Source organism: Paralichthys olivaceus, chromosome 17 (genome assembly GCF_024713975.1).
Source record: "Paralichthys olivaceus isolate ysfri-2021 chromosome 17, ASM2471397v2, whole genome shotgun sequence".
NCBI classification, from domain to species: Eukaryota; Metazoa; Chordata; class Actinopteri; order Pleuronectiformes; family Paralichthyidae; genus Paralichthys; species Paralichthys olivaceus.
Window position 1 is genome coordinate 3,391,377 of NC_091109.1, and position 12,918 is coordinate 3,404,294.

A 12,918-nucleotide genomic window follows, 5' to 3' on the forward strand; every position below is an offset into this window, starting at 1 on the left:
TTTCTCTTGCAATCTTTTAGACACTTCCTGTTTGTATAATAGATTTGTCTTTGACATATCTGTTCTTTTGCCCCGATGGAGAGGATTGCAGCAGCCATATAATTTTACATCTCCGGGGTCGACCCCTGGAGGTCGGTGATTTCCGTGACGCTGAGCAGGAATTGAAATTCAATCAGGCAAAAGGTCAAAGCAAAACTAGAGTGATTACAGGTTGTACACGTATTCCTCGCTCCTTACTGTAACAAACAGGAAAAAATACACAGCTGATGTGACAAAACGTTTTCCGTTCTCTTACTCTTTGTTCACGTTCCCTCTCGTCCTCCCACATAAGTACAGTTTTTTTGAGTGCGGCGGATGCGGACAGCAGTGCTAACAAGGCAGGTCCGTTCAATGTGTGAGATGCAGTAAATATTTTCTGAGCCTTGACTGCACCAGAGGGATGGTGCGAGAGTTGTCCTTGACACCTACACAGCACACTAAGAAAATAAAATGCTTGTTAAAGTCACATTGGACAGGTCCTTTATGGGCCATCACAGGGTGATTTATGTAGGGCTGGATATTTAGGCCTGTCAAGAGGCCCAGAAATTAGTTCTGTACAGATGGATGTTTGTTATGTCTATATGAAGCACGACACAGTGTCCACTGAATAAAATACACGTTCTAAAAAAAAGTGTTCTGGTGGTTTATCTGAGTCCAGTCTCCATTAGCTACAAAAAAGGATATTTAATGAAAAATAATTCTCAGTCATTTAGACTTATAGCCAGATGTACAAAATGGCGTCGTCAGTAAAGACAATCCTAAACATGAGGCTCATATGTTCTGAACACTACTGCAGAAGTTTGTGTGACAGATACAGCTGATAAATAATTAAATTATCATCTATTTTCATGTCTACATGTTGTTGTCCACGTAAAAAGGGTGTGTCAATATATGGTATATATGTTTTGGCATTGATTGATTATTTTTAATATATAAAATAATGTTTCCCCTGTCTTAATGACCTGTGAGGAGAAATGAGGAGTTCTGTACCCAAGTGACAAGACATGGATTCATGAGAATACAGAGTTCATCTCTGGCATCTACACTCTGACCTCATCAATCTCTGCAAGTATTCACCAAGTTCAGCAAAGCAGGGGATGGGGAGCAATGATAATAATAAACATTCCTAGTCACAGCAACACATGGTGTATATGAAAAGCTTCACATAGTTTAGATTAACAACAACATATTTAAGTGAAAAGATGCATAGTGTACACGAACAGCCGCTGCAGGAGACAGTATTCTCTCCGTTTTAGAGTTTGCAAATAATCAGAAAAGCAATGCACAGACAAATCACTTACAAAAGGTTATTCAGCAGCAATAAGAGTGTTTTGACCACCAGGACAAGTATGCAACCAGCCAGTGTTGCAACTGCTTAAACCACAAGCAGGAAATGAGCATGAGAAGAAGAAAAAAGCAAGCTGTCACATTAAGCTGTTTTCAGACATGACCTGAGGAGTCCGGAGAATTGGATATGGGATTTTAACCTCAATCGGACGCTCGGACATTTTGCTTTCACACGTGCACCTCCACCGGAAATAGTGTGGAGACTCTCCGGAGTTCAGCGCGTGTCTGAAAGCAGCTCTCTGCGATACCCAACATTGCAATGAGAGACAAAATGCATTGACATAGTGTCGCAAATTTGTTGAGTGGGAAAATTAATATGAACTTCACCTCAAGACTCGGAGCTCTTACAAACAATAAACACCAGACTTTTTCTATGATCGCACTTTTTCTTTGATCGTTGTTATTATACTCACATTGAAAATAGGCGTCAAGCTGTTCCAATGCCCTAAACACATAAACACAACACAGTTCAACCATGTCCATGTTGTTTTTCCACAGCGTGACTTCAAAACACTTGAACACTTGTAATCAGAACAACGACTTCACAACATGATGAAATGGGAGCATGCAAATGCAAAGGTGCAGCAAGAAACCGTCAGCAAAGCAGCAGCAAAGCAACAACAACAACAACAACAGCAGCAGCAAAGCAACAACAACAACAACAACAACAACAGCAGCAGCAGCAGCAGCAGCAAAGTAGCAGCAGCCAACTCAAACATGAGTGTTCATATATTCCACCAATATGCAGAGCAACAGCATCAAAGCTCAGCCAACAGCAAACTAAAATAAACCAAACCACAAAGACCATGAGCACAAACAGACAGAAGCTGAACGGGAAAGTTCAGCAGCAGCAGCAAAGAAGCACAAACACAAACAGAGCAAAGCCAGAGCAACGAATCACATGTTAGCAAAGCAGCCAGCTCCTTACCGTGGTGAAGCAGGAGCTAACATCGGCGGCTGGAAACGTCCTCCTCCGCTCCGGAGCTCAGGTTGGAAGCCGACGAGAAGAAACCCTCAGTGGAGAAGCAACAGGCATCAGATGTTTCCTGGAGCGACGAGGTGGCGAAGCTGTCAGGAGAGTTAGCTCATGATAGGCTACAAACACACGGGGCCAGCGAACAGCTGTTTGCATCGCCGCTTCCCGTTTCTGTCATGGCGAGAATGGGGGCGGGGCTTAGTTTAAATTTCCCGCCTTACGTAGAAAGGTGCGTTCAAGGTGGGTAGTTTCTTTGTGTGTCGTGAGGCACTGCCAGGTGTGTGTCACATGCGTGAGGGTTTTAGGGCCAAGCTAATGAAATGATGGAGGGAGAACAGGAAGATCATTTCTTTGACAGTGTGTCGAAATGTTTGAGAGTAAAGTCTCCATCTTAAGTCCAAAAGCTTAAGAGTTAAGTAGAAATAGATGGATGGATAGATAGATAGATGGATGGATAGATAGATAGATGGATGGATAGATAGATAGATAGATAGATAGATAGATAGATAGATAGATAGATAGATAGATAGATAGATAGATAGATAGATAGATAGATAGATAGATAGATTGATAGATAGATTGTTTTATTCATCCCCAAAGGGAAATTAGGTCATCATAGCAGTCCGGTATTTGGATACAATAAAAATACAATAGAATACTGAAAATAAAAACAAGAATAAAAACACAGAATAGGACAAGGACACAAGATAAATAAGTAGATAAGGAAATGATGATAAATAGGTCGAAATGTTGAGAATTGAGTCAAACTAAATCATCACAGACTTTTTTAAATCATTATATCGAGAGTAAAGTCAAAATGTTGAAAATAAACTTGAAATTCTCTATAGTTGTCAGTCACTCTTCTATTTGAGTTCGATCGACCTGAGCAACATTATGACTTTATTCTCAAAACTTAAAAAAATCTAATGCCTGACCCTTCTACTCTTCCGTAGCCTAAACTTGCTTCATAGCATTATTTTGTAACCACGTATCAACTTTCTCTGATTTCTTCGCTTGTCTCGGTCTCTTGCGTGTTGTCATTACATTGGATTCCCTGAGCCAGCACGTGTTTTTGTGAAAAATAAATCCCAGTGGATCAATGAAAAAACTTTGGCAATACCTAAAAAGGTAACGTTGAACAGACCTTTTCCCTCTGCATGTAATATAGCCTGTCAAACACAGGTGTATCTAATAACCCTATGAATTGTTTCATGATGTTGAGGTGTTAGCTGGAGCGCAGCCATGGTTAGTGTCATTCCTCTGCAGGTTTCTTTTTTTGCCCTGATTTCCACCGAGAAAAAGTTTCATGTGTGCATTTTGTTTGGGATCAGTGAGGATTCAACAAAGGAAAACTGGGGGAACCCAATTTAAAAAACACGGCAGCCAAATCCTAAACATGTAGTCAGGGTTGCTCTCAAGTTCGCTGTCTTATATGAGGAGAGATCTTTGTGTTTGAAAACACTCTCAGTTTGTGCAACGCTCAATTTTGAAACTAATGAGCAACACGTGAGGGAAAAAAATGTTCCCCCACGTGATGATTTTATTTTAATCAAATTCAGCCTGGCCCCTTGTCACTAGTTAAAATGCAATGGATTCACACACTGGTCTTTTGATGGAAACCATGCAGCACTACAGACTTGTAAACATGTCAAATATATTTATAGGCGTATTAAGATGACACAGCAGTCAGCATTGGTCAGCGGTTTACAATCCGAGCCCCAGACCTCACAGAGTATTGTCTTTCGTCAGCAGGTGGCCGTGTGTCAGTTTGGCATTTTAGAGCCTGTGCTGTCGTGGTGTAAAAGGTGCATCCTTCCCCGCAGTGCTGTGTGCTACCAGTAATTACCCCAGTCATCAATTCATTCAACTACAGCTTAAGTGTTAACACAGCTAATCTCATTACATGAATTTGATTGGCAAGAACATCCCCCACAATCACAGCTCCAGGGTATGAGCACTTGAGATGAGGCCTTGTCCTTTTTCTGGCCTCACTCACCCAGAAATGACGTATTACCCAATACATGATAGATGATCATATCCCTTGGATTCTGCCATCGGATTCCCAAATGTTGCAACACAAACATTCACAAATACTCTTGGAATAGCTATGTATGTGTTTTTTTCAGAGTGAATTATTGAGTTCATTTTCAGGGCATTGAGTTTTTCACTTTGTAACCCAAAACTTGAAATAAACACCACCCATCCATTCTGAACAGGTACAGTCTCAAAGGAAATGTCATTTCCCATCTACCCCCCCTCCCCAGCTTCTTTTTTTAAATTGTCAAAATCTGTTTCTGCTTGTACCTGAGGAGTGTGAATCAATGTTGTAGTGCGGAGTGTTGCAACAACATCCTATCCCTACAGGGAATTATTTGTTTTGTGGAAAACACAGAGGCAAAGCTTGACACATAACTTTCCTCCCTTCCTGAGAAGTCTCATGGCTCAGATATAGATTGTTGATTATTCTTGTGGTGGCGAGAGCGAGGCCGTGCAGATGATATGATACCATACAGATTTTCATTGCTGTGACAGGATATGCAATAAGAAAACATTTGCCTAATGGATGATTCTTATCATTCACAGTAACAGAAGACGTAATGGAGCAGGATCATAATCTCCTGGAGGTGTAAATGGCTCTGTTGCCGTGCAAAGTGAGTTACTCTCCTCCACAACCTGCCCCTCCTGAGCAATGACACGAATAAAGAGTGAGCAGCATGTCATGTATTTTCAGAAAGTTTGCCAGATCTTTGTACCTGTTGCCTTTTGACCCTGTGTGACCTCCGCGAGGCTCAGAGCCACAGACAGCTCGGTAAATGTGATCATTCTCAAAAGACTCGGTCACACCTGACTGAGCAAAAGCCACCAAACAGGACCTCCACTCAGCCTTAAGTGTTTGTTTTTCCTTTCTTTCCTTGTTTGTCTTCATCCCAGGTGATGACTTTCTTCACCGTCAACACTGCAGACACTGAAACTGAGGGGGTTTAGGGGATGACAGCCACGCCGCCTCATCCATCACTATCCATCTCCGTGACAGCTGCAAGAGAGGTGAGGATGTGACCCACTTCTCAACACTGTCAGGACCTTGAGAAAGAAAGAATAGTGAGGGACACGTAACTATAGCACCAAACAGTGTGTGATGGATGTTTGGCGTTTCCAAAAATAGTGATGCCTTCTCATAACAGCTGCTTTACACAACCGCAGAGTGAGCACGCTTCGAATACCTTCCTTTCCTTGTCAATCAAATTCTTTAATCACACATGAGATTGTTGTTTTTAGTAACGTTAAACCGGTCACATTCAGCAGCAAGGGCCTCGGTCACACTTAAATAGTCTGGACAAAGAGAGCTTGACCGTGGGGAGTTGTCAGACACACACACATTCACTCACTCCTAACAATATACATCCACCTTGACAAATGAGTGACAACTGAATCACACACTAGAAATCGGGAAATAAACGAAAAGTCCACGCTCCACCCTCGCAAGCTCCCCTTTGCTTCGCCCCCTGATAGACCCTGATCCAAGCCAAGGGCGAGCTGGAGGCAGCTATTAATACTGTGTGTCGACAGGTCCAATCACAATCAGAGCCTGGACATCCCTTTCATGCTGTGCAGACGACAAGCGACAGGGGACTGTCATGGGATGAGAGATGATACTAGTGGAAGAAGAGGGGTGGTCGAGATAATAAAAGTAAAGTTGCCCAAAGTGCAAGGTGCGAGCGAGTGTGTGTGGTTACTTAAACTGTGTCGCTGAATTAAAAGCACTCAGAGGGTCGTGCAGCACACAGGCCCAGATGTGGCACTTTAATCAGCGTTAACTGTCAAGAGCAGCAATACATTTCTTTGGAAAGAGAGAGTGTATGTGATTAAAAGCAGACATTAAGAGAGAGAGAGGAGAGGACAACACGTACTATTGTGTAAGATCTTGTGTGAGTTTGTTAATGCGTGTGTGAGTGTGTGTGTAGACTCTTGGCCAGAGAGAGTTGGGCTGGGACAATGCGTAGCTGACTCCCTCCACTATAATTCATTCATTATTGTGCATGTGTGTGTGTGTGTGTGTGTGTGTGTGTGTGTGTGTGTGTGTGTGTGTGTGTGTGTGTGTGTGTGTGTGTGGGAGAGAGAGAAAGCGTAGTACGAGTGGGTGGGTGAGTGTGTTTGTGTGTCAGACGGTATTCCTGCTCGTCTCGCTCCACCAGTTAAGTTAAATCAGAGGCGGTCACTGGCACACTGCGGTGGTCTCTCTGTCTCCCTCTGTCTCTCTGCTCCGAGAGCATCAGCAGCCTCCTGGTTCAGCACCACAGGTAAGATCACACATTACTTTATTCTGAGAAATTGAATCTAACCCACTTTAAAAAATACTTGTTCTATTTTAGACATCTCAAAATGTTTCTGTAAATATTTATCTCATAGGTCCTTCGCTCAAAATCACTGATATTATCTCTGGAAGCCACACTTGCATGGAATGAAAGCAAGAAAACTAAATTGCACATTATAGATGCATTCAGCGATTGTCCGCTGCCACCTGTTGTTGCTGTTTGTTCAACTTGTTCAAGTGAAAGTCCTGTGTGTGCAGAGCCTTTAATGCAGCTACTGTAGCTGTGCAGCAGCGATGGGAAAAAGCCCTGGTCTGCTTTGTGCACACTGTATGAAGAGAGGGATGAAGGTCTGAGCGAAAAGTTTTACTCTTACATGACCTGGTCTCATACGGCTACAAATAACTGGATCCACTTCCTGATAAACACTTGCTCTGCGCTCTTTGAAAATCCTCACTGATGAAAAATGTAATCCCCGAGACAGACGGGGAAAATGGGGGAGAGTGAAGAGAGCAGTGGAATAACAGTGATGGGAAAGCTGGAGAAAAGAAATTACATTTTCAGCCTCATCAGTGAGAGAGACTGTTGAAGAAAAGAGAAATGATACGTGATATTAGAGACTGAACATGTTGAGAAAGAGAAGGAAGGAATCACACACCAAGAGTTATTTATGTTTCCCTTATAGGTGCTTCTTTTCTCCACTATTATTTCAATGAGTTGATATATTCTGTTGTTGCTGTTCATTGCATCACAGGAAATGAGGGGAAAGCTTCACACACAGACTCCGCTGCTGTTTGATTGTGCAAGTCACATGAACGTGGAGTTTTGTAAACAGAAAAATGAAGGCATGGTGTCTGAAGCCAATGCTTCCATTAGCTCCTCTCCTGCAGAACACTGTCCCCCTCTCTCTCCATCACACACACACACAGACACACACTTAATACACATGTGTCAAATCTACAGATGTTTAATGAGAAGTGTGTCGTTGCATCGCACTTCTTCCTGTCTCGTATCTTACAGGGAGTCACTTCAGCTAAAGAGTTTTTGAAGTAGAGGAAACTTGACCAACAGCAACTTCACTAAACTGTTGTGGTGCCATTCAATTAAGACGTCTGCAATTTCTTTTAAAAATGCACCAAACTGACAAACTTGTCCTTTGAAAAATATGAACATTACACACATGCCTCTCTGTCCTGCAGAGGAGATAATGAAAATATTGGCTTCAGTAACACACACTTTACACATACAGTATGTGGTGTATCTATGTTTTGTAAATGAGAAGTGTGTTGTTTGGTGCATTTTTAAAAGAAGTTGCAGCTGGTCAAGTTTCCTACAAGCTGCAGTGACTCCGTGTAAGATGAGACAGGAGGAAGTGAGATGTAGGAGGCTACACATGAGGCGCTCTGCACCCTCAGGGTGATATTATACCTCTTCAGGGAGTGAGTGAGAAATTAAGTTTGTTGATGTGGGTAGATAGGTGTTACATTTGTATTCTGGTAATTTGTCAGAAGATACAGGAAACTAAAGGTCCAGTTCAAAGCAGCACTTGTTGCAGAACGCTGTGTTGACCTAAAGGCCTAAAGGAGCGAGTGATCATGAGGCGAGCAGCGGAGCTGGTGTGTTCCCAGTAAGATGAACCTCACTTTATAATGGGCTGATATAAATCATTAACTCCATCAACCAGACGTTTTAGTGGCTTGCTCTCAGGCCAGCCAGATGGTGGTGCTCATGTTGGAGCCGTCAGGTGCTCAGGCCGCAGATAGCTCTGTTGATGGGAACTCAGACTTGTCTTAAACTTTTCTAGATTTAAAAAAAAAAAATTTATGAAATCACAGGAAGTGGCTGTTTTTAAAAACCCCGGAGTGGGATTATAGCTGGAATGTTGCTACTGCAGTGTCACTCAGGACTCGGCCACCGCATGGCTGCAGAAAAACTCCCTGTACTTCCTTCTAGATGTGATCTTATTCATTGTGTTTGCAAACAGCACGGGGCCTCGTCCATTGTCTTGTCCGAGAGGATGCAGCTTGGCTCGCGGACCTTGTGGAGTTACCTTCCTGTTTGTGATCACTCAGGGTTTATGGCTGTCGTTCAGTAATGTGCGAGCTTACCGGACGAAATCACCTGCTTCTGCGTCACCTTCTGCCTGTGCCACCTCACCTTTATTACCGGGCTCACTTACATATATATGCAGCAATAACTTTCAGCTGTGTTTATTTTCACTCACGGCACACATCCAATCGTCTCGAGCATCTCCCTCATGGAAAAATACTAGCGTGCTAAAATGCCAAGCCTTCCAATAATGGTAAAAGGCATGCAGCGTCCATTTTCTGCCATATTTCCATTTGTGGTCACCTGACGTCTTCTATAGCAGAGACATTTTCTCAAATCTTCAAATTACGATATGTGTTTTGTTGCTCTCGTCTGTGGGTTTAAATTTACAGCCACCCACTGTTATAATCATTAAAGAGAGAAAACACACGTACAGCAAATCTTAGCAGTGACATCTGTGTTGGTACTTTACCCATACACCAACTGCACTCTGGCCTGTGCAGGAAACTCTCAGAGATATTTCATTATTGTGTTGCCTTTGGCACCCACACATCTTCCACACTCAACAATCCCCACATCTGCAACCGATACGGCTGTTGCTTTAGTGCAGTGAAGGTTTTTTTTTCTGTTTTAAAGAATTCATCCACTGCAACCTTGTGGAAAATGAGGAGATCTCAGACTTGGAGATAAAATAGTTCTAGTGGAGGGGCTCAGACTGAGTTAATGCCAACCAGAGGACAGCAGGAATGCAGACCGGGACGTTTTTTAAAAGGTATTCATGTAGTCATCAACAGTAGCAGATTTCTACTAAGGGAAAAAGCAACTTTTCAATATTGTCAAAATAAATATATATCTTTCCTATAAGTTGTAGATTATAATTTGACTTTAATGGAAGAGTAACATCCTGATGTTATGATGCCATCTTGTGGCTGGACGCCTCCTTAGCTCAGTCAAAGTGGTGGTTCTATTTCTATTCAAATTAAATAACATCAAATAAAATAAAAAAGAAAATATCCAGCTTCCTATTCTAAAATCTATTCTAAAATCAGCATAATATGTTGTATAATAGGTATGTCCATTTCTGAGCTCCATTATCAAAGCAGGTTTATTTGATCTTAATATGATCACAAAAGTGTTTTAATTTTCAAGTAATTAGTGACTTTGCATCCACAGCAACATTATACATGAGGCTTATGCTAATATTATTACATCAGCCCTGCTAATGATGCTCACTAAGCTGTTCTATTAAAGATAAAGACTCTAAACAAAGGGGAGAATTTCATTCCTTTTTTTTCTCCCCATTTCACATTCAGCTCATACAAATGAACCAAAAACTCACCCTGAGGCAGATTTTCCGCAGCACGCAGGTTTTATTTTCTCACAGAGCAAAGTTTCCACAGAGCCGAATCCCTGCTGTCCTGTTTGTTTAGGTGTGTGCTGATTAGAAGTTCTCATGCTGGGTACAATGTATCTCTGCACACCGAGGGTTTGAAACGTGACATGTCTTTTTACAGTGACTGGAGCCTCAACCCGTTCTTTCGCTTTCCTCCCTGCTCCCTCAGTACCTCAGTGTTTAATGGCGTTGTTATCCAAGCTCTCGCTTTGCCATGCAGCCTTCATTAACGCAGGTCATAACACGAGGCATAAACGTTCTCCTTCCGGGTGCTGACAGTCCAGCCAGATGGACGGACCATTTGATAAAACACTGTACAATTTTACTGTTGCCGTTCATTAGCCAGAGAGACGATTTAAAGAAGATGGCAGCGTGCAGTCTGTCTGAATAATGACGCTTCAAAGTGCATTTTTGGAATATTGAATAACATGCAACATCTGTTTTTCATGGCTTCTTATTTTACAGAAATAACATAAAGCGTCAGGATGGCTCTAATGTGCAGGTCTTTAATGAGCTGGTGTAGGACGAGCACTTTCATGGGTGCTCGTGTGGATTAGCGTTTATGGGCCATGCCAGCGGTAACGACTGCTCCTCTCCTAGACTGCCTGTGACATTTTTGTTGTGTTTCTTTTATAGGACTCGCTGAGGCCCTCGCCCAAGGCCTGTATCAGTCACCACAGATGCACCCTGCTGACACGTCCCTCTGTTTAAAAAGTTCCAGGATCTGGCACTAAAAAGGGAAAATGCAGAATATAACTGCAGGAGCGAAGGACTGGATAGAGTTGGATTGTGGTATGTCTGGAAACCACAAATTTCTTTACACCCTGATACCCATTGTCTATGGCTGTAACTTTGTCATCGGCATTGTCGGAAACAGCATGGTGGTGGCCGTCATCTACTGTTACATGAAGCTCAAGACCGTGGCCAACATATTTGTCCTCAACCTTGCGGTTTCTGACCTCACCTTCCTCATCACTCTGCCCATGTGGGCCACCTTTGCCGCCAGGGGCTATCAGTGGCCTTTTGGAGGATTCCTGTGCAAGGCCAGTTCCGGGCTGGTGATCTTTAACCTCTACACCAGCATCTTCTTCCTCACAGTGCTCAGCATCGACCGGTACCTTGCCATTGTGCACCCAATGCGATCACGCAGGTTCCGCACTGTGGTGTACGCACGTATAACCTGCGTAGTGATCTGGCTCTTTGCCTTTGTGCTCAGCTTGCCCACAGCTCTTACCAGGGATGTCTACAACATCACGAGCCTTAACACTACAGTGTGTGCCATTCTGCATGGGAATAATGAAACCATGAGGTTCAAGGAGCTCCTGCTCACCATCAGCCTCATGAAAAGCTTGCTGGGCTTCCTGGTGCCCTTCATCATCATCATCACCTGCTACTGCCTCATTGGCCGTGCGCTGAAAGCGGTGAGACACATCCAGAAAAGCTCCCGTTCAAGGGACGACGAGGTCCTGCGCATGCTCGCCGCAGCTGTCCTGGCCTTCTTCCTGTGCTGGGTGCCCCATCAGGTGTTCCACTTCATGCAGGTGCTCACCCAGCTGATGATGGAGAAGGATTGTGCCCTCTTGGAAATCATTGACACAGCCATGCCCTTCACTATCTGCATCGCCTACTTCAACAGCTGCGTCAACCCTATCGTGTACGGCTTCGTGGGGCACAACTTTCGCAAGAACTTACTGCGGCTGTTGCGCTGCTCTCCAGGGGGACCCACTGGGCCTCATCCGAGCATCAGCTCCAAGATGAGCGCCCTGTCCTTCCGTGCCTCAGAGGCGCTGAGTCTTACAGCCAAAAGTAAGGCCTCCTCTGACGTTAAGTGAATAAAAAAAAAAAAAACGAAAGAGGGTGGAGACATTCCATGTTTTTAAAACCCCCAACTGTATTAACAAGCACTGAACTATGGAGAATGTCTGTAAAGTTGTAATCTTTCCCCTCTTACTACGTCACCACGAACACTTATCACATCCACGCAGGCGAACATTTCTGTCAGTGTCACAAAGAAGAAAAAAAAAACAGGAATTGGGCACACAGAGAATTTCCCTGCTAGAAAAAACACCTATAGAATCTATAGATGATTACAGTTTGCTTTCACCATTATTTATATATAAGATGTGTATGTACTGCAGGATTTCATTACCATTATACCTTGAGGATACAGTGCCGTAACATATTGTGCAGTGATAATCATTCTGTGTGCTCCTCAGGTCCTCAAACTATCGGACAAGTTATCATGTGCTCACCACTCGTGCGTGTTCTGCCATCAGTTGTGTACAATGAACAATTGGAACTATGTAGCAATCCATGATGTAAAATCGTCCCTGCTGTTAACATATTCGACAACTTGTGCCTATATGTTAAATAGTCCTGTCAAATCATGAGCTCTGAGTGAAAATGTATGAGTGTTTATAACTCCCTGTAATGCTGTTTCCATGTAACACACAGTATGAATAAGAGTGACACACACACACACACACACACACACACACACACACACACTCCATGTTGGGTAATCAATGTTAATATCTATGGTGGTTGTATTTGTCATATTTAAACATGTTGATATTTTTTTTCTACTCTGTAAGTGTACAGTTTGTGAATATATATGAATGAAATAAAAAAATATGACAAAAGTCCTGATTCTTTAATGAAATAGCTTTGGATCCACGTTTTCCCGAAGCACCTCTCAGATAAATTAATCATTGACTATGCATCATGCAGGACCCCCCCCCCCCTTTTCCTCCACCTAACACCTAAAAATAACAGGTGCACATTATGGGGGGGAGGGTGTATGA

The 12,918-nt window shown here is 43.0% G+C and overlaps 1 protein-coding gene across 1 annotated transcript; it reads left to right on the forward strand.

The window, feature by feature from the left end:
* The first annotated feature begins 6,285 nt into the window (after positions 1-6,285).
* agtr1b (angiotensin II receptor, type 1b) lies at positions 6,286-12,431 on the forward strand. The gene is made up of 2 exons (XM_020087343.2): positions 6,286-6,660; positions 10,751-12,431. The coding sequence occupies exon 2, from the start codon at positions 10,858-10,860 to the stop codon at positions 11,944-11,946; it is 1,089 nt and encodes a 362-aa protein (XP_019942902.1). The 5' UTR covers positions 6,286-6,660; positions 10,751-10,857; the 3' UTR covers positions 11,947-12,431.
* The last annotated feature ends 487 nt before the right edge of the window (positions 12,432-12,918 follow it).

Bases quoted from the DNA above. Each gene is read 5' to 3' on its own strand.
- agtr1b (XM_020087343.2), top strand. From the start codon at position 10,858: ATGCAGAATATAACTGCAGGAGCGAAGGACTGGATAGAGTTGGATTGT.